At 44.3% G+C, this 24,815-nt stretch overlaps 1 protein-coding gene across 1 annotated transcript; it reads left to right on the forward strand.

Moving 5' to 3' along the window:
• Positions 1–506: 506 nt before the first annotated feature.
• On the forward strand, positions 507–23,279 carry LOC8039259 (N-acetylated-alpha-linked acidic dipeptidase 2). Its single transcript, XM_042288586.1, has 13 exons — positions 507–585; positions 3,609–3,763; positions 6,257–6,360; positions 7,993–8,152; positions 10,467–10,592; positions 12,509–12,631; positions 13,559–13,739; positions 14,293–14,380; positions 15,912–15,998; positions 17,103–17,188; positions 20,806–21,008; positions 21,626–21,689; positions 23,194–23,279. Exons 1-13 carry the CDS (start codon positions 507–509, stop codon positions 23,277–23,279), a joined length of 1,542 nt encoding a protein of 513 aa, XP_042144520.1.
• The last annotated feature ends 1,536 nt before the right edge of the window (positions 23,280–24,815 follow it).

A 24,815-nucleotide genomic window follows, 5' to 3' on the forward strand; every position in this document is an offset into this window, starting at 1 on the left:
AACTCTTTGATCATTCTGCGTGTTTTTTTTACCCATAAGGCACGCTCTTTGTAGTGCCTATGCATTATATACGTATATCGACTGCACAAATTCCTCTAGAAGACGGATTGAAAAACGAGATATAAAACAGGATTGAAAGCTTTTTGTTTCACAGCACCTACACTGACGCAGCGGAAAACGAGGCGGTCTAAATAAAAAAGACAGCGGCAGGTGTCCCCAAATAGCGCTTTGATGCAGGCTGTTTTAAGCTGCCTACATTTTACGTCCCTGCGGCTAATAAAAACAGTCGAGAAAAACGTTGCAGGTTCACAGCGACAAACACCATTCTGCGAGGTCGAACTGTTGTCACGTGTTGTTTTTCTGCGGCTAGATAGGTTAAGGACGGCCCGTTTTGAGAAGAAAAAAAAAAAAAAAAACAGCCGCAAACTGTGAAAATACACTGAAGTTGCAGATCGTGTAAGACTAACTTACTATCGCCATTTGCCAACGCCATTCCACAGATCCCAATGTCTGCCACTGTGAGTGCTTCGGGGGAAAGTAGTCTCCTTGTTCGTTCGGTGAGCGCAAGCTATTCAGGCCAACTCGGTAAGCATTTTGTTTTAAGTTTTTGATTCGCCAAGCCCTCAAGGCGTAGTAATAAGATAGCCTACTCCGTCGTTTCATTGTTCTACCCTGATCTAATTACTGCATGAAATTTGGAGATAGCTGTGTAATATCTGTGTCCGTTTTTCTTCCATATAAAAATAATGGCAATACAATTTATTGTTTAATGCAAGTGAGATAAAAAAGCGAACGAAAAATTGCTTGTTTACCAATCTCATATTAGATTATACTTGACAAGCAGGATGTGCGCACACTTCGTTACACCTCACGTCCAAATGCCGCTGAGAGTTCATGAAACCGATCAAAAAACGTAAAAAGTGAAAGCCACTGGGCTTTCCCAGTACACGATTCGTTTAGCGGTTATAGAACACGTACAGAGACATGACGAACACCTTGTTCGTGCGCTTTTGATCCTATTTGATTGTTCCCATGGGCTCGTATAGCGCCTGCAGCGTCGGGACTCAAAGGCTGACGACCTGACTCGAGGTTCTTCAAGGCAGAAGATCCTGTTCATAAAGGGGGAGGAGGAAACTGGCAACGGTAGACAGGGTACAAGAGGGGAGAGGAGGAAGCGGGAGAAAAGTGGAGAGCTCGAACTGCTCGTCGGTCTTTTAGGGTAAACGAAGTAAATGGCGGTGCAAGTTCGTCTCCTCCTGCTCATCTCGTGCCTTTGTTTACCCCCCAAATGAACCAACGTGCGTTTGTTTTTTCCCCGGCTTCGATCAATGACGGCACCAGCTTTGCTGCCTCTTCAACGTAGCGTGTGGGGACTTTCTATTGTCTTACTATCGCTCAATAGCCAATGAGACTCCAGCATTAGAAAACCAAACAACGAATCGGGATGAAAGGGAGAGTGAAGATAAAACTTCACAGCCCGCGTGTTTTAAGCTCTCACGTGACGACCAGGATTTGCGTCGCCGTGATTGGAGGGATTTACTTCGCCGTGAAGCGGCAATTGGACGGACATTATCATTGTACAGGAAGCTAAGGTTTGGCCAATCGTGAATGCCGACTACAGCGGCGCTTTTGGTCGCGCATGTCGCAAATAGTCTTCTCTTTTTTCTATGATAAAAATGCAACACGAGCTGCCATCCAGTTATGTACAGAGCCCGAAACTCCTGACTGTGCGGGAAGAGAGAGTTTGTTATATACACGGGTCTCGTTATTCACCCCAAATGGGTCAAGTACTGTCCAATGTTTTTATACTTTACTGATCCCCCCCCCCCCCCTTCCCCAGGGAATTTCTGGAGCAGAAGAAAGACACCGCATGAACTTTTATTACGGTTTACAATAGAGAAGTAGGGTGCGGTTTATTACGGATGAGAAGGGCGCGCATTCTTTTACCACAGAAACATAAAGAAATGTAGGCCACATCAGGAATTGCTACTCTCCATATGCCCGTGTGTCTACTCCTACGCTGAACACAAAACCCAGCGGTCTCACCTGAAAAACCTTCACGAATAACATTGCCATAGAAAACGCTTGTAAAGCTTCGAATAATTTTCATTAAATATACAACTTACAACTACTGCAAAGATAACCCATGACCAAATGCCCTCGAGTCAAAAATGACGGTGCTTTTCCGTAAATGTGGTGCGTCACCCGCAGCTACTTTAGACCAATAGGGGCGTGCTCGTTTGCGTGTGGAACGCGTCATGGGTACAAAATGTCAACGCGTCGTCGGCATACAATAGAAAACGGTCGTGCATGAGTAAGTCGCAATACCTACCACTTAAAACTTTGACCCCTTAAATTTCACTACGCTCTTTGATAGTGAACGGGACTCGACATGCGGAACGTTCTGCTCAAATGTTTTAATGTTTTAGCATTAGTACCCACATGACAGGGAAGAGCTGTCGGCGTCTGTCTGCGGACAAAAACAGTGGAAGAGGAAGCGCGCCGCGTAGAGGGGAGGAGAGTAGTGAAGGTCAAAGGGGAGGGGGAGGTGACGTCACGGGGCGGAATCCAATGGGCGCGCGGATGCTGGGACGAGTCTGAAGTTGCAGCAGCATCAGCCAGCGGATGCCGCAGCTAACCGTGCAAGGCGGGCGAACGACACAGAGGAGCGGGAGCAGCGCCTAGCTTGGCTGGCCGAAATGCAGCGCAAGAATCAGCAATCCGACGCGGGTCGGCGTACGACAGAAGCCGTAGAACATTAAAGGAAAATCTATTCGTGGACCCCCAGGGAATGGGTTAGCATGACCCTTGGGAAACGGAAAAGACGGCCCCCTTTAGGAAACGCTAACACTGACCCCTTAAGGAAGCCAAAAAATAGGCAGCAAGAAATAGAGGAAGTTAAAGAAAGCCAAAGCAGTAAAGTAAAGGGGTCAGACGTTAGAGTTTCCCAAAGGTCATGCTGACGCATTCCCAAAGGATCCACCCATGGATCCTTAGAGAATGCTTTCTTTGTTTGGTAAAATTACATTTTTCCCTTCTCGGCTATGAGACTATTTTCTTCATAAGGTAGTGGCCATTTATATCTCTGGGCTCTGCAGAAAACTAGACAGAGGATTGTTTAACATGAGTCTGAAGGAGCACTAAGAAAGCCAATATCAACATTGCCTTGAAAAATAAACACAGTAAGTTAAAATTTTAGCATTATATTAGCTCATCAAATATCATGCTCAATATTTGATTGAAGGGACCGTTTTTAGTTTTTTTTAATTGCGGTTGTTGGTTGTTCGTGCTTTCTTTGAGCAGTGCTTAGAAGGATAAAAAATGCCGACAGTGAGAATAGGAACTCGACCCGACATACACGCTTAGTTCCGCTTACTTGTGTATGTCGTGTCGTCCTCCTGTTGTCTCAATGCCGTTAGTAGTAATCCTTTGCGGTGCAGTTCAATCAAAGCATTTCATATATGCTCGTCAGACACTCTCCTACTTTTATAGTTGTCGACATTAGTTATCCGCACACTCTGTGAGAAAATATAATAGAGGGAGTATACGTTTCTGTTTCGAGGGTGCATCCTTGACCTGCACTCACTATGAGTCTGACGAAAGTGCAGGACCCGCAGCACTCGAGGAGGAGGAGGAGAAACCAGAAACTGGCATGGACAAGACCCGGTTGGCCCTCGTGCTGATGGGAGCGGGTTTGGTGGTTGCAGTGATCGTCATTATCATCCTCTCCGTCGTCCTCGTTGAGCCCTCCCCAAAGTGCGATGTGAGAAGGTCCACAATACTTACTCCCAGCCTTGTACATTTTAATCGAAAAAAGTAATCGATTATTATTACTATTTTTTTTAAAAGTATTCAATTAGACTACTTCATTACTTGAAAGCAAGTGTAACTGACCATTGGTTGAAAAAGTAACCGTTACTTTTCGAGTATTTCAAATTTCCAAAACAGCATATCTTTCTGCCGGTTTCCAAAACGGGCCTTTCGTACTGTTCATCATTGGATTAGAATCATCGAATTACAAACTACTCATTTTCTAGATCCATTACCTTTGTTAGACACTGCCCCTATCAGAGACTTGGTATGAGTATTCTTTGGAAAGAGGGTTGTGGGAACATACGGCGCCATCAGGTAGGGGGGGAGAAGGGGATTAGTCACAGTTACAAGTCTGTGTATTACTTTCAAAAGTAATGGGATTTCTCTTATGACTAGTGCCTAACAGAGGTAAACAAATCATGGGATATTAACTTTAAAAATTTCTCGATGGCAAGTAATTTGAATACTTGCAATGAATACCGTACCAGTCTGCATAACCCCCGTGTTCTTTCCCCTTGCAATTCGTGCCTTTTACGTTCTTTTGGTGTGTCACATGACGTACGTTCGAAGGTTCATTATTTGCAAAACAAAAGTTCATGGGAGTTCTAGACACTTCGCTCACGCGGGAACCCGGATTTCGTTATTCCTGTTCATTTCCAGCCGCTTCGGCGGCTCAGAGGCAAAGTGCCTGCCTACGTTGGTTCAGGGGGCCGAATACAAATCCCGACCAAGGTGTCCGCAATTCGACAGAGGCTTATTGCGGAAAAGGAACCTGCACACAATACAAAAACCTAACTTTTTTTAAAGCAAAATTAAAGTTAATAGTGAACAAAGCAATGGAGCACACAAAAGAAACTAAAGCCTAACATGCCCGAATACATGTGCGTCAGTCCCCCGTTATTTTGCGCCTTTTTCTATTTCGTCCTTCGCGACATTCGCCAAACCTTAAAGCTTGAGTTGTCAAAAATGCCCTTTGTGCATGAAGGACATTTTGGTATTAGCTCGACGGTTTTAAATGAAAACTTTAGCTAATACTGCACTGCAACTTCCAATATCAGATATAGTTTCTTTAAAATATTCTCTCCACGTCATTTACATGATCTTAATCTCATAATATTCTGTTTATATCAAAACAACTCAAACAATGCGTTTTTTAAAGAAATAACATTACGGTTCGACGCCGTTTTGTAATATCTTTAGTCCTCTTTGTTAATTCGCTGGTTTTTGTGGTCCAAACCATGCACATTATTTCTTAGCAACCACGATGTGTGCGCATTTTGTTGCGACGTAACTTTACACTTGAGATGTAAAGATACTTTTGGAACCCTGGTGAATCTGCACTAAAGTTGTTATTCTGCGGAATATTAAAAAAAAATGCACATGCTTATGTGAACTATAAAAATTATGAATTTGGTCAAGAACACTCGCTGTGTTTCATTGTTTTTATACGATTAATTACTAAAATAACGTGCTTTATATTGATGAATTTTTGCCCCTGAAGCTTTCCTGAAAAAATAGCGTGGCGGTTTGGCCGCGCCATTTCTGTTGAAATATGTTAGCTGACTCATAGTACTTGTTTAAACTTTGATATGTGTGATCAGCTCCGCTCTTTAGCCGCAATACATATTTTGACCGTGTTACCAAAGTATAGTAGCAGACACAAGGCAATTTTCTAGGTTCTGCTTTCTTCGAGAGACTTTGCACGTCGAACATTGCTCTACGTGCACATTCTTTTACAAGAAATTGCCTTCCGTCTCCAGAAAATTGAGTGGAGTAGCTCGTATAAATTATAGAAGTGTTGGCCATTTAATGATGCTTTCGACAGTGGGTTAAAAGAGGATTTCGCACAAAAACAATCTAGAAAAAAGGCAATTTCTTTTATTTTATGGAAGACAATAAAATATATGGTGAATAAACGTTCTGCAGTCTAGTTCCCATAGGATTCTATCTATCGCTGCCTAAACGTTAGTGTTAAAGTAATAGTGTCAAATATTCAACAGGTGCGGTTCCAGCTTACGTTGTTGAGAGTGGAACTCTTGGCTAGTTGATATCATTGAGATACAAAAAAGTGTTTCCAATTCAAGTCTACCATTAGGTACCCTGCATGATCGCGGACAATATAAACGCAGGGACATAAGCCAAAGCTTCTTACATAGGGACATAGGTTACAGTTTAGTCTTAGAAAAATTTTTATGATTGTGAGCAATCAGTAAAATCTGCGCAGGCTTTAATGGAAACAGTGTTTTCCATCTCAAGTTTTGACGATTTTGAGGACCAGAGTTTCAATAACAAGCCAAAACAATGGCAATTTACTAACTTTACAATTCAGTGGGAACCTGCAGCCAAAGTTCACGCTAATGACACTTGTATACTGCCACCTTTTTTGTACTGGATTCCCAATGTATCAAAACATGTCAGTAAACAAACAGCGTTTGTGACGCAGGACGACGGGTCGTTGATTACGCCGTCGTACAGACTGCAGGACAGCGTTGCCGTTACAGAAGGCCTCAGCGGTATTCGCCGAGAGAACCTGAAGGAGTACCATCGGTATAGTATGATTTGCTTATTACGTTTCAGCGAAGACTTCTATAAACGACGGTTACAGGGTATTGACAATGGACCCTAGCGCCTTAAATTTAAAGGAAAAAGAAATGGCATACCCTGAGGCTGGGAGAGAAAAAAAAAAGACACATCGGAGATAAAATTTTGGTAATTCCGAGACTAGGGTTTACCAAAATGCTCAATGTTCACATACTAGCTTGATCCTTAACCATTGCTTAGTTACATCCGAGATGCGTGTGTGCTGTATTCTTCTTTTATGCGTTTTCCTTTTCTTTTCCTGTATCTGGTCTCTACGTCAACGTTTCACCAACTGGCCTGCGCGCTCACCAATCTCCCCCCCCCCCCCCTCAAAAAAAAAGGAGAAATTGGCGCGAGCACATCGAAAGTTTAAACGTGCACCAAATTTATATTTAGATAGTGCATTTCATATGGTGAAATTGTAAGTGTAGCCGTTTCCTGTAAAACAATAACAATAACAAACATGTCAAGATAAAAGTCGAACGTGTTCACAGCCGGCCGAGTTTACGGTGAAGCGGTAATTTTTAAAGCGCCGGATGGATGTTATAAAGGAGTACCGCCAAGCTGGTGCATTCTGGGACAAAGTTGAGTCAAAGATGGCGGAGCGTCGCCGCCAATCTAGTTTTTCGCGGCGGCGCGACGCCGGCTTCTACAGTAGACCAATAGGAGTGTGCCCGCAAGTGGCGGCGCGTCGCCGGCAGCTACCACAGACCAATTGAGCGTGTGCGTCTGGATGTGGAATGCGGCATGAGCCAAAAAGGTGACAAGTCGACGGCGTTCAATAGGAGCGGCCGCGGCACGAGCAATCAATAATAGGACTTGAAAAAGTTAGCATATCCAGTGCTTTAGTAAATTCTAACTTGGGGCGCCATCTTCCGATGGCGCATCGAGCAGACGACGGGTATAGAAATTGCTTGGGGTTTGTCCAGTCGGTTTTTCATGCCTGGATTAGGCTGAGCTGCGAAGGACTACGAATAAGGACAGTAAGTCTAAAAATACGACGCGGCATAGACCAATAAGCAGACTAACACTTTTATTTTCCCTTCTACACAAAAGCTTTATTCTTTATATTTATGTTTTTTCACTTCCCTCTCCTTTTTTTCTCGTTCTTCTCTTGTCTCGTTTTCCCCCGCAATTTTGTGAAAGGAAAACTAAACAATTAGTTCCCGATTGTTTCTGTTTGTCGCGGCGTCTTTCTAATCTCAGTGTCATCATTTGTAATTCTTGGCAGCGCCATTTTAACGAAGCAGACGACGAGCTCGCTTCGACATCGGAAGATTGCGTCGCCAGCACATGGCAGTAAGCAAACGTACATTAAACAAACATTTTAACGAGATGCAATAGAAACCTTTTTCAAAAGTCTCTCAGGCAACATTGATGACCTCGGTTCCTTCGCCACGAAGCCCGTGATTGGATCCGAGTACTCGTCGAACGCTGGCGTAGCGCTCGTGTCCAATACGTGCCGAGCCGAGTGCACGCCGAGCGCTGATGTAGCCCTCGTGTCCATTGCATGCATGCTCAGAGTACGTGCTCGAACAATGCCGAACCTGGCTAACTGGCGCATTTCCAAACGCACTCAATACATTTGTTTCACCTCAGATTCCTCTCGGAAAAGCCCCATCCTTCCGGAAGCGAACGCGACGGGGTGGACATCGTCAACTTTCTCGAGAATTCACTGCGGGAAAGCGGCTTTGACGAGGTCAAGAAGGTGCCTTACCTCCTGGTACACCCTCTGCCGGATCCCGACCATCCAAACAGCGTGAGTGAATTCCAGTGGTTTTCCCTTCTGAAGGTGCGCGTTTTACACGCTACGGGCCATACTAGTAGCCGCACTTCTTATGAACAAGGCCCCACGTATACTTTCCTGCAGAACATGCATACAGCAATCATCGAATTAGGCATATAAATAAAGGCAACAAACAACAAGTATGAGGACACAATCCTCCATAAAAATGCAGTCTGAGCAGGTAGCATTTTTGCGTGAAGACGTTATTTCTGTTTCGTAGATTGCTGCATTGTTTTGCAGCTCGCGGTGTATCGCTATCTCCGTGCTCCACGAGAAAGCAGCCCCACAGACTTTGTTCCTGAAATGCGTGCCTATTGCTCGAGCAAATTGGGCAGAAAAGAAATGAATATGCCACTTTTTTAGAGCGCAGCTCTTAGGCGCCCGTTTCCGGCTTGAGCGGCGTCGCCGTCGCCGTCGCCGTCGCCGTCGCCGTCGGCGTAACCGCGCGGTGCATTATGGGTAAATTGCCCCACTAAATTTAGCCGAAAAATTTCCCCGCTGAATCTAGCGGAACAACTTTCCCGCTAAATCTAGCGGAAAAATGTCCCCGCTAAGCCTAGCGGAAATTTTTTCTGAGGGGTCACGTGATCCCCCCGAGGTCACGTGACCCCACGTGACCTTGGAAAGGCGGTCACGTGACCGTGGTCACGTGACCCCACCAAGGTCACGTGACCTCAGGGGGGGTCGCGTGACCTTGGTGGCCTTCGCACCTCCTGGTCAAGAGCTGAGCTCTAATTCGGCGTTACAGGGAGTTGTAAACGACTTTTTTAGTGGTATACGTATACAGTAATGTTTTACTACCCTTGAGTACGATGGTAGTGCTTGTATCAAGTTACCAACTCCACAGCGCACAATTAGCACACACACTAGTATTAAAGAAAAGCAGAACGTACACACCGTGCTGAACACTCAACTCTCTTTAGTATTTCGTCTTCGTTTTTTTTTTTACGCCTTTAAACCGATACTCAAATTGTCCGCCATTATGCCCTTGTGACCATGGTAACTCTTCGTTTCCTAACAGGGTGAGAGAAAGAGTACAAACACATTTATCTTCAAGCCTAACGATATGTTCGTCTCTCTGGTCATTTGGTTACCATGCCTGTTTGGGATGCCGCAACTGTGTAGACGTGCCGCACACCAGCAATTCCAGCAGTAAAGTCCTAGATGCCTAGACTTTCTACAGGCGATGTTGTTGTGTTCGCGGAGTTGATAATTAAGACACCGTCCGGTCTGCCCAACGTATATTTTCGACATGAAAGGCGAAAGGAGTACACCACTACTTCTGTGCACTAAACAAGGCTGGTATGGTGTTTGTAGTGCAGCTCACTGGTATCTGTGAAGGTGTGTTTACTTTTTTTTTAACAATTTGGCAAGCTTGTTTTGAGCGGTGAAAACCACTCCCATATTGACCGTATTGGCTATTATTTTAGACCATGGTAGAACATGTGGATATATCGTACAGCTACAGGTCTAGTTTTCCAGTCAAGACACGTATCAGGACGTGTATCAAAACATGGGGGTGAGTTATCGTGACTTCTAAGCGGTCCTCTTAACTGATAGTCGTATTATGACCCAGCCTGACCACTGCACTCAAGAACAGCCAAAACTGTAGTCTGCAATTAAGCGCTAAAGCAGAATAAGATTAAGCAGCATATGCCAAACTTTTTTTTTTTTTTTTATTAAAGTCGTGGCCCTATAAGATAGTATGGAATGTCCGGTACCTCTGAAGATGGCTTGGAGTGCCGAAAAGCGGCGTTCGCTACGTTGACGCACGTTGTTTGTTAATTGTGCCTTGATTAAAATTAGGTTCTTCAAATTTAAAAGCTTTTGAACACCGGAATAAAATCTTTCGTACTCAGATATTAGAGATCATATAAATTTAAATGTACAGTTCTTTTCACATGCGCTTATGTTTAGAAGATGCAATACTAAACTGTCCATTTCCTCATATAGCTCATTCTACACATTTCTAAGAACAACCCTTAAGGTATAGTATAATCCTTAAATGTAATTTGTATTGCCCATATCAGTTCGAGTGCTTCATGCTTACGTTAGCGAGATAGCAGATATTATTTTCATCTAAATTGTCTTCTGGAATCAGTTTTTGTCTTATGTATTCTGATGGGTGTCTGCTATTGTGCATCGGAGAAAAGTTTGCAAACAATCAACTTCACCTAATCCCCTTTTTATTGCCTATCAATAAGTAGAAATAGGCCCAATCACTGGTTTATGAACACACACTCAAAGCATAATTTTTATCGGTTTTTTTATGCCAATTATTTTTCAGGTTCGCTTGGTTGCCGATAATGGCACGGTTTTACTCGATGCAAAGATGACAGAAGACAAGATCCCTGGAATTGACACTGATATCGGTCCAGCGTACCTTGCCTTTTCTGCTCGGGGGACAGTGGAGGTTCGTAGAGATGCCCAATGAAGTCTGTTTGCCAGATCTGTTAGTGCGAAATTGTGTGCGTGCGTCGCCCCTAGTTTTGGAGTTTGCTCCTTTTGTTTCACCAAGTGAGTTGATATTTCCTGCATTGCATTCAACAAAGCAGTAGTTGAAATTTGTTTTTCGTTATATTAGTACTTGGTTCATGTATCGGGCAGTTCAGGCTTAAGGTATCTTTATATACAAACGCTAAATAGCTGTTAATTAGACTTTTTTTTTGACAATTTTGTAAGCAAAGAATTTTTACACATAATTAGGGTATGTACTATTAGAAAGGTTGTAACAGATTTTATTTTTGCAGAAAAATTCTAGGGTGTCTTAATGAGCGCTTTGCTAAGAGTGGTGTCATCTGACCATTTCGTTCCCGTCGCTTTTGTTTCTTTTTTTGTTCCTGAGCGCGAGCAAGCGCGTCTCCCGACACGAGCTATTGGCATTGAAAGTGCTACTGCGGCAATTTGTTTCGGCTAACACAAAGAATGACATTATCCTAAGCACATGAAGGCACCCTAGGTAACAGATAAGCCTAAATGACATGTTTTAGAATACAAGTACTCGGCGAAACTTTATTATCTAAAAGCGGGACAAGTGCGTATCCGGGTCAAGTGCTATCTGCTGCAAGTGTCCTAGATAGCAATAGTGAATGGATTATCCCCTCGTGGTCTTGTGTGCAAAATGGTTTTGCAGATAAAGGTACAGCCCCCCCCCTTCCCCCCTTCCCCCCTCCCCCCCCCCCCTCCCCCCCGTAAGCTTACTAGTTTACTCAACTTTGTTGGAGGTTCGAAACGCCTGGCTATTGCAAATGCGGAATGTCTGGAGTTCTTGTCACAGCCTCACAGCCTCACAGCCTCACAGCCTCACAGCCTCAGAGCGGATGCTTCATACGAGTTCTTATTTATGTTCTACCATAGAAGATAATCTTGGTGGTGTTCAATCTGCGTGTTGCAAGCGCTGTAGAAGCTTGCCGTTAAGGCATGCACAGCACCATGCGAGTTCAGCTATGGCCGCCAGTGAATACCGTCCATACTTGCCTGGCCGACGGGTTAATTTGTAACGTTTCTTTTATAAGAGATCTTAGACTTTTGAAGTCATTTTTTGTCTGTATATTGGTTCCGTGCGTCAATAATCCAACACTTGCATAAATTTTAGTTCACAACAAAACCGCATAAAAACGCGTTTTTGTATCTTATGAAGCTGCATAGCGATGTTCACAGAGTTCCGCCAAAGCCTGTGCACGGCTCTACAAAGTTTGTAGTAAGTGAAAACGACATATAGTGGCAGATGGGCAGGTAAACCGAGTATAATCAACTTGTCTAGTGAACGAGTTTTGCAAAACCCCTTCCTTCGCCTCAACACAAAATGGAGTCGCGACTAAAATGGCCAACGTTAGAAGTCGACAATTTGAATGTCCTCTTCCACCATGCGTATTACCAGTGAGCTGAAATTCATCGCGGCTTCTGCTACTCTCGGCGCAGTCAATTTCGCTGAACTCGCCAATTATCAAAGCAATACAAATGAGAATAGAGTTTCAGCGTTCTAACCATATTTTAGAAGTTCAAAAATGTTTGCATAGTCTATGGGTTTTCTTTACAATAAGCTGAGTTTCCCAGTGGCTACTGCTACTGTTAAAGGTCACAGAGCCTTGTGGCTTCCAACAGTGGATCTTGACTCAAAATTACAATTCCCACCATGCCCGTGTGCCACTAGAAGTCGTCAGTCACTCCCAGTCTTCCTTGTCCGTATAATGATGTGGCAGAACATTGTGGTCCATCTCACGCAAGATGAAATTCAGTTTGAGAACCCTGACAAAAATAATGCTGCAACTGTGTAGTCGCCAAAGTGCAAGCCCGCTTTCCCACTAATTAGCACGTGGTTTTCTACAGGCCGAGCTGATATTTGTGAACTACGGGAGGTACGAAGACTTCGACAAGCTTGAAACACTGGGCATCAGCGTCGCTGGGTTCATTTGCCTGGCGAGATACGGCATGGGCACCCGGGTAGAAAAAGTAAGGCAGATATGATGTTCCTTCTCTCGGGGTCATAGAGGCAGTAGGTGTTTTACAGAAGTAGGATTTAATCCTTCCGCATCACTCGTGCACTCTCGACTGCCCGACTGCTCCAGCGAAACCTTCCTATTATGCCGCGGTGTGGCGCTGCGAGAATCACACCAAGAAAAAAAAAGTATTTATTAAACTAAACTCTAAGGCGCTCACAATGTTTTCATATACCTTTTAATGACACTTCAAGGAAAGACCAGTTGGAATTTTGGAGTTTCCAGTTTGCATGTTTTTTTATTGTAGCTTCCGCAATAAATTGTGCTCCTGCGAACCTCGAAGCTCAGTTAAAGCTCCGGGCTGCGGTTCATATCGTCCGCAACTAACTTTCAGAGGCTCCACTTTAACAAATGGAATGCTGACTAAAGTTAAGATGGCAAGAAACTGCGATTGTGGAGGCTAGCTAAAGAATAGCTTGTGGAAAAATGTTAATTATGCACAAGCCATCTAGCAGCTGGAAGTACGTGCTTGCTCAGGCTTTCCGCTTGCGGGAAGCCCTCTGCAGATGTCCCTCAACAATGTAGCCGCAGTTGAGTGATTTTGTTTTAGAATCACTCGGTGGGTAATGACGGGAACGATGAAAACGTTTGTTCATCTCAACACAATCATACTTTCCTCTAACATGCTAAAAATATGGAAACCTACTGAATGAAATGAATAATTCTAGTTTCTGTAAATATGTAAAAAAAATTAAAAAAAATTTTGACGTTTTGAAGTCAAAGGGGAAGAATATGGATCTACCGATTGTTGCTATCCCCGGCTAACGTCAGCAGTGTAAAGTTGCCTTCGGACTTTATTGATGCAATTTTGTGATTATTTTAGTTGTGTTATTAAATTCTGACTACATAATTGCTTAGCCTGCCATGACTGCAATTTCAGGTTCGAATATGCGAGGAACGTGGCGGCATCGGGGCCATACTTTTCGGTGACCCTATGGACATGGCGCCCAAGGGAGAAAATTTCGTGTTTCCCAAGAGTCTTTACGTCGGTGGATCTGCCATGCAGAGGGGATCTCTCGATTTTTCGCAGGACTCGGAGACTCCTGGGTACCCCTCCATACGTAAGCGCAGCTCTTGTACTTATGCATGCTATACTCAATCAGCAAAAAAATGTAACTGAGAACAGATTGTATTACTTGGATGACAACCGGGATTTGAGAACATGGACACGAGGGCTTCGGCAGCGTTCGGCGTGAACTCGGCTCAGCTTTTATAGGACACGAGCGCTGCGTCCGCGTTCGGCGTGGACTCGGATTTAATCACGCGCTTCGTGTTTATGGATGGATGAATGTCAATGAATGTCTCAATGAATGTAAAAAAAAACTCTTTGTAAAGGGCCGTAGCTCTCGCTACCTTGCAGTGTCGAGGGCTAATGTTGCTTGATGAAATTTTGAAAATAATGCATTGGAATAGGCATGACTTTGTTTGGTCAGAGTCTTTGACGAGCTTCATCTAATTGTTTTGCCTAAGTCTGCCTCGATTAGCATGAAAATGGTGCGTGAGTACTACGCAGCAGTTGAAAAACCTAGAGATCATTCGGTGTGCTGACAATTGGATTGTTTGTTCCCACATTATTATGTATCCTTCTGCGTCTCAATTGATTTAACTTCTCAGCTGAAGCAGTAAGGATCGTGGATCCACCTGGCTTGCCCAAGATACCAGCGCAGGTCATTGGATACGACGACGCTCGAGTTCTCCTCAAGTGAGCCAATCTTATTTTTGCATGGTGTCCCTTTTTCCATAGGTGATTACTACTATTTGTTTTTAAACCGATGAGCCTCAAACAACTTACAAGAGGTAATTATGGGTTTTCGAACTGTTCGTATCTGAGGTGTTAGATGGCGAGCTGCATCGACAGTTGCGTATGCGTGTGCGTGGGTGGGTGCGTCGGTGTGTGCATCTGTGTATTATACTCAGAGGTACGCAACGCAATCTGGAAGTTGTTCACTTTTAAAAAGTTTCTTGGCTAACATTGCCTTAAAGAATACACGATTGAACAAAAAGAAGCTCTGAAACAAATCAATATTTTTTTTCCTCCACACTCTCTGTCGCTTCCGCAGTTACAAAATGACAGTTTTTTATTTGAAAAGTTGCTACTTAGGTATAAAACACTATTTCTAGCTGTTGTAGCTGTGCTTTACTGAACAATCTCTAACTGCGTGTACCTTCATTTAATTCAAGCACACTGTATGCTAAATCCTGTCAAGAAAGGGCGAGGCGCGTTCCAACTGCGAATACAATATGGATTTCATATTTGAAATGCTGAAAGTGGTTTACTAGTAAATGAGCATTTCAAAGACAAGACGTCAACAGTAGTAAGGTAAAAAGATTTTTCTTCGAGCTATTTCTCGAGAAGGTAAACGAAAAATTCCAAGTCAAGCGGAGGAAACAAAACGTTTGTATCCACGCGACTATTCCCCTATTTAACGTATTTTCATCATTCTCAATATGGTAATAAAACCTTTTAAGAATGCGCGCTACCTAGTAGCTGCTGCACCAAATATCCGGGTCCACCGTTGTTTGGGTAGGTACTCTGCTCATGTTAATATTGGGCCGGTTGTCTGCGTAAGGTTTCGGCGTGGACTCAGCTCAGCTTGTTTTTAAAACGAGTGCTGCGGAAGCGCCTTGCGAAGATTCGGATCCGATCACGGATTTTGTGCGCAAGAAAAATGCGACCACCAATTTTGCCTGATGAACATTTGAAAATACCTCTTTCCCCAGAGCATTTTTGGAAAACGTGTATACCTCCCCGATGAGACTATCAGCAAATATAGTGAACTGCAGGGATTCTGACAAGGCTACCCTAGTAAGGCGTCAATCCTTGCTGTAATGCCATCGCACGTGTACTTTAATACAAAAGTTTACTTTTTTGCGCGCACGAGTTACATACTTTTCAATCTGTTATATGAGTGAATTGAGCAGGGTAAATTGCTTTTAAAGTACCATTCAGTGAATGAATCCCTTCAAGCAGTTGGTATGTCAGATCGCCGCCGAATCTTCATTTAACAACCACCAAAGAGTGACCCTGACCTTTTTCATCTTAATAGCAGTTGACCGCATCCATTAACACGTAGATTTTTAAAACATTAGTAAGAGTGTGCAAATCGTAATCTGTGTTGAACCTCGAAGTCAGCAAAATACGCGACTGAATGTGCATATAACATGTAAATAATAATCGAATTTCTGCGACACTACACCGAACCACAATGTGCTATTTCCTTTTCATCAACTAGACTGCTTGGAGGACCTGATTGGGCAGTGAAAGGAGGGTTTAATTTCACTTACCGAACAGGACCCTTCGCATCCAGCCACAAGGGAGAGTAAGTAAATTGCTACTTAAATTATACATATGATCTTTCCCAGTTATGATTGTGCGTCATCCTAAACGGACAATAGCCACAATTTAGTCCACAGACAACAGACTCCTGGTCTTGGAAGGAGATTATGCAGACTAATTTTTGTTTTCTCTCTTTGCTAGAAAATTTGCGTCCTGAACTTGAGAAAATAGCATCAAAATTACTACCAAACAGTTTGTCAATGACTTGCTAGGGCGAACCAATTGCTATTCTTTGCTCTCTGAGTAAGATTCCCGCAAATGCAAGAATACATTCTGCTGAATAAATTTCGATTCACGCTAGGCTCTGTTATTTTTGCATGAAACTCAAACTAGTACATAAATATACAATACACTATATGGTAGTTTCAAGGCTGCTTGAAAATAGCCCGTTGAACTTGCCAAGCAGGATGCAAAATCTAACTTATCTTTGTCGGCATGGGCCCTTAAGCGTAAAGCGCAGGAACAGGAACATCATGTGTATTGTTTCTTGTTTTCGGCTTATATTATCGCTTTAAAATGGCGTAATAAATTTGAATTTCTTTTACCGTCATAAAATTAACGCTCGTCGCCGTTTACCTTGCGTGGGTGCGACTCAACCTCAAACAGTCTTTGAACAAATGCCGTAAATACGCAGGCGGCGGCGTGATAAGTATGTAAGTACGAGCTATGAATATCATGAGCCCTTCTGATTGTGTACATCACTGAAACTTTAGTGTTGTCGTAATTTGTGTCTCTATTCGTAACAAATCTGGCGTACAAGTATATTGCTACACCCCCCCCCCCCCTTTTAAGCGTCCATTTTGTAAATGAGGTTTTCAGTTTTATTTCTCTGATACGATGAGCATACGTCGTGCTTTTTGACGAAATATAAAAATGCCAGGGTACCTACTTTTATGGTCATTTGTATCTCGGGTTGTTTGTTTTTTTTTTTTTCTGGGGGTTTATGCTGCGACGACCACGACACGATCTGGTTGTCGCCGAGCTTTTCACCAGTTATCTTGAAATAGTTTAGAATGTCCTTGGCAAGTTTTAAACGGAACTTGCCTGATTGGCGTTTCCTCCTCTCTCTTTCTTGCCCCCCGAACAGGAAAGTACGCCTGAGTGTGAACAACATTATCAAGCGATTGGTGGTTCATGACGTCATCGGGATCATCCGGGGAAGCGTAGAGCCAGGTTCGTGCATCGACCTGATTTACAGGAGCGTTACGCTTCCGTCATGCCGCTAATACGTCATACAATATACAGTCTGCAGCATGGTGTAAGATAGACATGTGGGGAAACGGCGCATAGAAGCCTACCACAGCGCCGTGACCGGATTATGTACACGTCTGCTTGCGGGTTCCCCCGATTTGCGACAGATGGCGCTGCGGCGAGAGGAAAAAAATTGGAATCGGATTTGCATAGAACTTTATGGGAGAGTGCGCAAAATAAACCGAGAGCACGACAGTCCTCCATTGAAAATCCACGAGAAATCATCTCCGTCAGTTTAGCTGGTCGCCACCGGTCGCCCACCCGGAGTGAGAGTTCGCGGTGCTCCACATAGACGGCGCCACGGAAAAAGAGAAAGCCGAAGGGGACACAATCCGGTCGCTAATTTGTCTCTCGTTTCCCCACCTGTCTATCTTACACCCTGGTCTGCAGACACTAGAGAGTTGTAGGGAACCGTGTTTGCACGTTCGATACGGTGCGATGAGCCCTCCGGTACACACTGCGTATGCGCGAGTCTTCTGTGTTAGCGCATGCGCAGTTCGTACCGGAGCACCCATAGTACCGTATGGGAAGTGCAAAGACGGTTCTCTAAATTTATATACTGTCGTGTTTCTTTCTTGTCTAACGGTCAAATCACATTGGTCATAAAAAGAAATATATTCTTTAGACATATTGGAAGCACACATAATCAATAAAAACAAACGTGCTCCGAATATGCTAAGGGTGGTTCCGCATATAATTTTGTCCTCGAGTGTGCAGCCAACACTCGTGTCTTTTTTGTACGACGTACGAGCAATACGTGACCGCGGCATTCAGCGACAGTGTGGACACTCCAGGACATCTCGTGCGTCTACTTTCCCTCAGAACACTAGGGAGAACTAACCGCTCCAATCTATGCGGAGGAAAAATTTCGTCAATGACGCGCTGCGACTATGCTGAGACCTAAAAAAATACAGTTTGCGTTGTGAACGCCAGCATGATGTGCAGGCAAGTGAAACGTCATGCTCACTATCAAAATGCGGACTGTTTTTTTTTTTCTTTTAGGGGCGAAGCTCTTTTGGGGTCTAGCCTTGTCCGTCCGTCCCTCCGTCCGTCCGGCCGGCGTCCGTGGTCACATAAAAAGAAAAAATATTTGCGCAGTCGACAGGATTCGAACCTCTGCGGGGAGACCCCAATGGATTTCTAGTACATTGCATTAACCACTCGGCCACGACTGCGGAACGAGTAGGGGGCTCTGAGATGTGGTAGTAACTCAACAGCTGGGGATGTCATGAATGAAAAGTTGTATGTAGCCGCTCAACGTCTATACAGGAGAGGGCGCTGCGGTCAAATGCGTATATAATCGCGTTAAACTTTGCATGCATTGGATCAACGTTTATCGACGAGAGGGCGCTGCGGTCAAATGCTCAAATGCTAATATAACCACGTTCCATACCACACATTCTCTTTTTGACATGGACCGTTGACTTAAGCGGTGGAGATGCGTTCCCACGGCTTCTAGCGGATCCCAGCTGATCCGCTAGAACAACCACTGGCTCTGCATTTCACCGACCAAAAAGCGGTAATAATAAAGTCGAAACGCAACCCGGAACTCAGCACTACCTATGAGCAATAAAAAAAATCAGCACCATCAGCACTACCTATGAACAATGAAGTCAGTATCATCATCACCACCAGAGCTTCGCCCCAATTAACATTATTCACCACGTAGAGATACGGACATTTTTGTTTTTTAGTTTTCAACGTACGGTCAGCTCGGTCATTCGCCGAGATCCCTCTCCCACTGGATTGCAGTGATTAACTCTCCCATAGTGATTTACGGGGAAGTAGACCTATCATTATTCATACAACGTAATGTACCAAAATCGGAGCAGCTACTTTCAGCGATGCCATGGTATGACCTTTCAAAGATCGAGTTGACCGCATAGCTTTATTTTCTATTTTTTAAGATACTTTGACCTTGCGCAAACAGATTGCGGGAGTGGGATGGAAACACGTACATTGCATAAAATTTGTAGTAACTTGCAGATTGCGAAGTCAACGACCAACAAACTTTATTGAAAACCAAACGCTCTCATACCGCGATCGTTATCCACTGCAGTCCACTGCCTCGCTGCAGGCCACTTGTCTGGCAGAGCACTTCAAGGCCACTGTTTCAATAAACCAAAAAATAGTGCATAGAATGCACGTACTATGGTAAAACCTATAGCCTAAATTATTAAAAAAAATAGATTCGAGAATGATTTTTCACTTTCGTTGACGCCACAACCCGAAAACGCTGTTGTCGCCTGGACCTCTGCGGCGACGCAGCAATAATTGGGAATAACTTAAACGTCTGTTATGTTCTAGTTCGCAGTGTATACAGCCAGTTGTAGGAACCTCTGGTTTTATCATGCCTTACATCAGCAGCTACTACGTCCACTCGTCTTCTTTTTTACCAGCGCTCCTTCGCAGAACCACCGCGACCACAGCTTGTAAAACTTGCCGCAGGTTAACCAAGTCGTTGTTGCAGTTTTAGGGATTCTCCGCAGCAAAGGTAGCATAAGACTTATGCCGACTGCAAGTCCCCTGCATCTTCCACAGGAGTTTCAGTGACGTCAGAACGGCGCCAAGCTCTGATTGGTTTTGATCAAAGTATACTGGGTAGACCTCAATGCTAGATGCCCTGAGGTCTACCCTCAATTTTTTTTTTAGTCTGCCGATAAGAGCTCTGTGTTCTGATATCATCGCAACCCCTGTGCAAGAAGCAGACGAACTTGTGCTCCGCATACACTGTTTTACATCAAGTCCGACCACAACGGAGGTGAAGATTCGACGGCGCCGATCAAGCAGATTAAAAAAGTATGGTCATGGCGGCCGTGGTCTTCGCGCGGTTGCTTCCACCGGTTAAAACATTCACGCTCAGTGATAGCACCGTGATCCTGCGTTCTTATTTTAATGGGCTCGATTGGTTTCGTCGGTAATAGCAAAACGCACAAAGACGACGACCGGCAAGACAAGGCAATTTGGGTGCTGCTTCATTGACTCCGTCGGATCCTAACATTGGCTGCGATCGGGCTTGATGTTAAAGGAATGCTGAACCGAAATTTGGATTTCGCAAGATAAGGCCGCAGAAGCGTTAAACGGGCAGCTACGAACCGCAAAACATCGTGCGTACATCGATATCTCAAACAGATGGCCATATTTCTGGAAAAGAAAGGCGCCATCAAGTGAGGACTATAACGTCACAATCCTCCTGGAAGAGCTGAGAATAAGGAGAGGCGGCTTCGCTTCTCTCCTCCTCACTTCGGTTCACCAGCTCGATTGGACGAATCGAAGAGGAGAGGGAATGAGTACCGTGGACGTGACATATGTCTCGCTGGCCTCGTCGGCCATGTTTAATCGCGCACTTATTTTGTAAAAATACGGCCATCCTTTAGAGATATCGCTATATGATTTATGTTTTTGGAATTTGCAGTCTCCCGTTTAGCGCTCTAGCCGTGTTTTGGGAGCTCCGAATTGCGGTTCACCATCCCTTTAAATCGGGTATATTATCTCCGGAAGAGAATTCGCAGAGTACGAAGGCGTCCTATGTGGTACAGGTCAATTCAGCGTGACGGGCAACCATCACGACGCATGGGGCTTCGGAGCGAGCGATCCGTCATCGGCAACTGCGGCGCTCCTGGAGGCTAGTCGGACCCTGGGCGCCATGGTAAGGCGCGGATGGAGGCCCAGGCGCTCGATCGTCGTCGCCTTCTGGGCCCAGGAAGAGGTCGGCAGGGCGGGCTCCAAAGAATGGGTGGAGGTACGTACGTCCTGTATGCAGTGTGTCACATGCTGCATTTCTGCACCTTCTACCAAATGGCTTGGATCCTCTACGGCTAAAGGCGTGGGTACGTTTGTTTGTGGGGTGCTGCGCAAGTTTTTGTTTTTTTTTTTTCACCGTACTTAGTTGGTGGCATTGTAGCCCGGAGTTTTACAACTGTGCCTCACACCTAATGCCAAATAAGTATGATAATATACCTGAATATATGATAAGCTTCACCTTTTACGATATCTCCTAATTTCTCTCATATAATGTCAGCGCCGTACTAGGTGAAGAAATTAGCTTTAGAAAGTCGTAATCAGGTCAAGGTACAGAGTAAAAAAAATGTTTGGAGCTAATAATGAATAAAATTTGTGCTTTGTGTTTCTTGCAACTACTGATAACCATCGTTATGCTAAAGTGTTTGTCTTTTTGCATGCACAAAATGGGTCTTCCTGTAAAAGAGACGCGATAAACCTCTAGTACTTATCTGCTGTCCGTTACCAATTAACATTTGTCATCAAGCGTAAACAGAGCTGGAACTGTCCGCGAAGCCTTACAGATGTACAAGAAAGCAGTAAGCCCTTTTTAACTACTGTGAACGAATTTGTTTTTAGGAAAATATCTGCTTGCTGACTCATGGCGCTGTGGGTTACGTCAACATTGACACTTGCGCTGATGGTGAGCTTACACGGTGTTTCTTCGAATCTAAATAATCTTCCCGCTTCAAGCATTTTTTTTGCGTGTTCGTTCTTCAATGCTAATCAATCGGACTCTCTCTAGAAGCCCGGGGAAGCGTTACTGGAAATAACATGTGGCTTCAGAAAGCGTTTATTTTTAACAAATACTCCTTCAAAGTCCCCTTCCTACAGTACAGAGGAAAGGCACAGGCGCGTCCTCCTATATACTCGGGGAAAACTTTTTTGTAGCGTTAGCTACACTGGCCGAGGTTGACCAGTTTCGCGTGGCCCTCATAACGAGCCGGGCTCATTATGCGAGCCGTGCTCATTATGCGGAGCGCGCGGCGGCGGCGGCGGAGCTGCGCATAATGAGCACGGCTCATTATGAGAGCCACGCGAAGCCCCCTCCGCGCGCTCTGCTGCCGACGCGCCCGCCTCGCCCACCTTGCCGGTCTGCGCATTCCAGAGGAGTGACGTCATAGCCGCGGCAGACGCACTGGCACCACCACGCGCCCAGCTGTGCGCCTCCGTTGCGCAGTAGCCAAGTCTGACGCTGCACCGGAGCCGCTTGAAGCGTCTCTCGTTTTGTGCGCATAAGGTCATGCTACGTATATCCTGGGATAGCCGAGCTAAGCCACCGCAATTTTTTTTTTAACAGTTCAGGAGTAAATACCGCGCGTGCGCAACATTCATCGGTCCCTTGACACGGTAGCTCTTGACAATATATTGACAACGCTGCTGGGATTTACGTCGAAATACGACTTCGAGTCACCAAGACATCGTGGTTCGAATATCGCATACGGCAACCAACTCAAAGAGTAGCCTCGCACCGTTACGTACAAAGCCCAGAAGTCATGGAAGGTCACAGTCGTATATTGAGGTAACCGTTTGTAGTCGACTTTTCACCTCGTTTCACTGGCGAAACGATTGACTATACGTGTCATGACAGATTGTGCTCCCATAGTTCCTTCCGTTCCCACTTTTCTACACTCGTAGTCAATTTCTTTTGTGCCATCGTTCTCCAGCACAATTCAATTTTCTAGAATCCTGTGTAAATGACGGCTGCTAGAGCACACAACTGATATATGCACATTGATCTATTATGTATTACTAATGTCAAAGGACGCTTCATTTGACAATAAAGTACAATTGAGAAATTGCGTTACATCATTGTCCTTAATGTTTTATAAAGTACTAAACGTTCTATTATGCCGAAAATGATGTCGTATTTTTAGTGAATAGTATTTTTAAATGACTTGACCTTAAACATTACTTTAACAGTTTAACTTGGACCAGGGGCAGATAAGGCAGACTAGTTGATGCGAAGTCAAATATTAAAATGATTCAGCCGCTTTCTACGTGCACGTCAATGAATGATGAATTCATCATCACTTTTCTCTTATCACCAATAGGTGGGACGACCAGTCATTATTGGACATTCATTTCACCTTTTTGTATTAGGTATAAGGCCAAATTTTACTCGTAGATTTTTATTTTAAATGCAGGTCCCCTGTTTGCATCGGAGGCCTCGCCATCGCTACGTAACATTATCTACAAGGCAAACGAAGTGGTAAGACAAATGCTACCTTAGATCGATACTTGCGCTCACGTCTGAAGGCTGTAAGTGCAGTGCAAGCCCGATCTGCAGCTGGGTATGCTCAATTAAAAACAATGCGGTTGATGGGAACCGTACCCCTTATTACCGTGTGAAAAACGTATGACATGCAAGTAGAACGCAAAGATAAATTTTATGTTTGCACACGCAGCAGGCCAGAACGACACCTATAGGAGCACAAGCTTGAGGAACCGTATTAGACTTGGGTCTTATGCGGTTTAGCTCCAAGGCAAAAGTTAGTGTCAAAGTATTTTTTCGTTCGCGTTTCCATTGCTCTTTATTTTTTTTTCCACGTATGATGCGAGGGACCAGCATGGAAGCCTTAATCTGGCACTTGTTTGGACAATTAGGCCCAAAGTTGCCATATAATAATCAAACAACCAGAATTGAAGCCTAACTCTGACGCTTGTTTAGCGATTTGATTTAAGCAGAGAACTTCCAAATGGGGGCGCCCAACTTTGGTACTTATTTGGTGAATTAGGGCAATTATATACAGACTGAGGCCGCACAAGGTTAAGTTTGGCTCTGTCTTGGCTTCGTACTTTTTGAGGCCCTAAAAACCACATTTTGAACAAAACACTTTGCCAACTGGGTGGCCATGGTTTCCCACCATTCTTTCCTTGTCAGATGGCACAAATTGGCATTGTCTTTTTCCGCGGCTATTTAATCATTCGGCACAACATTTGATTTTGAAAACAGTGTAACCGCACGGGATTTCGGAGTTTATAGGTTTAGGTGCCGTCAACACACAATAACGATCGAACGCCCTATTTGCACGGTTTAGGGTCGGTTGAAACATGCGCATACCTTGCAGCCACCTAATATATGACAGTGCCCGAGATAATACAGTATAGTTCCTATAGTCGCTTACATGTTAAAATGCAGCGAAGAATGCTCATTAAACAAATTAAAAACAGTGAGCCAGCGAATCTCGTGCACCTGTTTTCCTGGCGTCGTTGATTTCACCGCCCTGCGAACGAGTGCTTTTTTTTTTTTTTATGGCAGCGAGTTTTTTTATAACGCCGTTATTGTCAAGAGGTGGCGGTTTCTCGAAGTAATGTTTCTACTCTCTATCTACCCGGGTTTATGTCATGGAGCTGCGCTGCTACCTGCTTTCTTGCGATGTACTGTTTGTAAGAAGACGTGGGAATTCAATGGTAATGTCGCCGTCGAAGTGTTCACTGTTCCCGCTTGGCGGTTTACTTGTAAAAGGAATTGCAGATTGCCTATTTATTTTGGTAGTCGGACTCATGCATTGACGACGCACGCGAACGAAAGTCTCGTTATGACCGAGATCGTTTTTATGAGACAATTAGTTTTTGTTTGCTCTATTGCAGTTTCCTGTCGTTCAGACGACATGTGCGCGAGCCACGAACGACTGTCAGGAGGCTGACATGTCAAGGTAAAGTTGGCATGCTGCACGTCTTACCCCATTTGCAGTCCGCGAAAAAAAAAAAGCTGTGTATTAGCGAGTATATTAGTCGACATATTCCTATAAACCTTTACTTTAAC

Source organism: Ixodes scapularis, unplaced genomic scaffold (assembly GCF_016920785.2).
Source record: "Ixodes scapularis isolate PalLabHiFi unplaced genomic scaffold, ASM1692078v2 PGA_scaffold10__122_contigs__length_95168666, whole genome shotgun sequence".
Classification (NCBI taxonomy): domain Eukaryota; kingdom Metazoa; phylum Arthropoda; class Arachnida; order Ixodida; family Ixodidae; genus Ixodes; species Ixodes scapularis.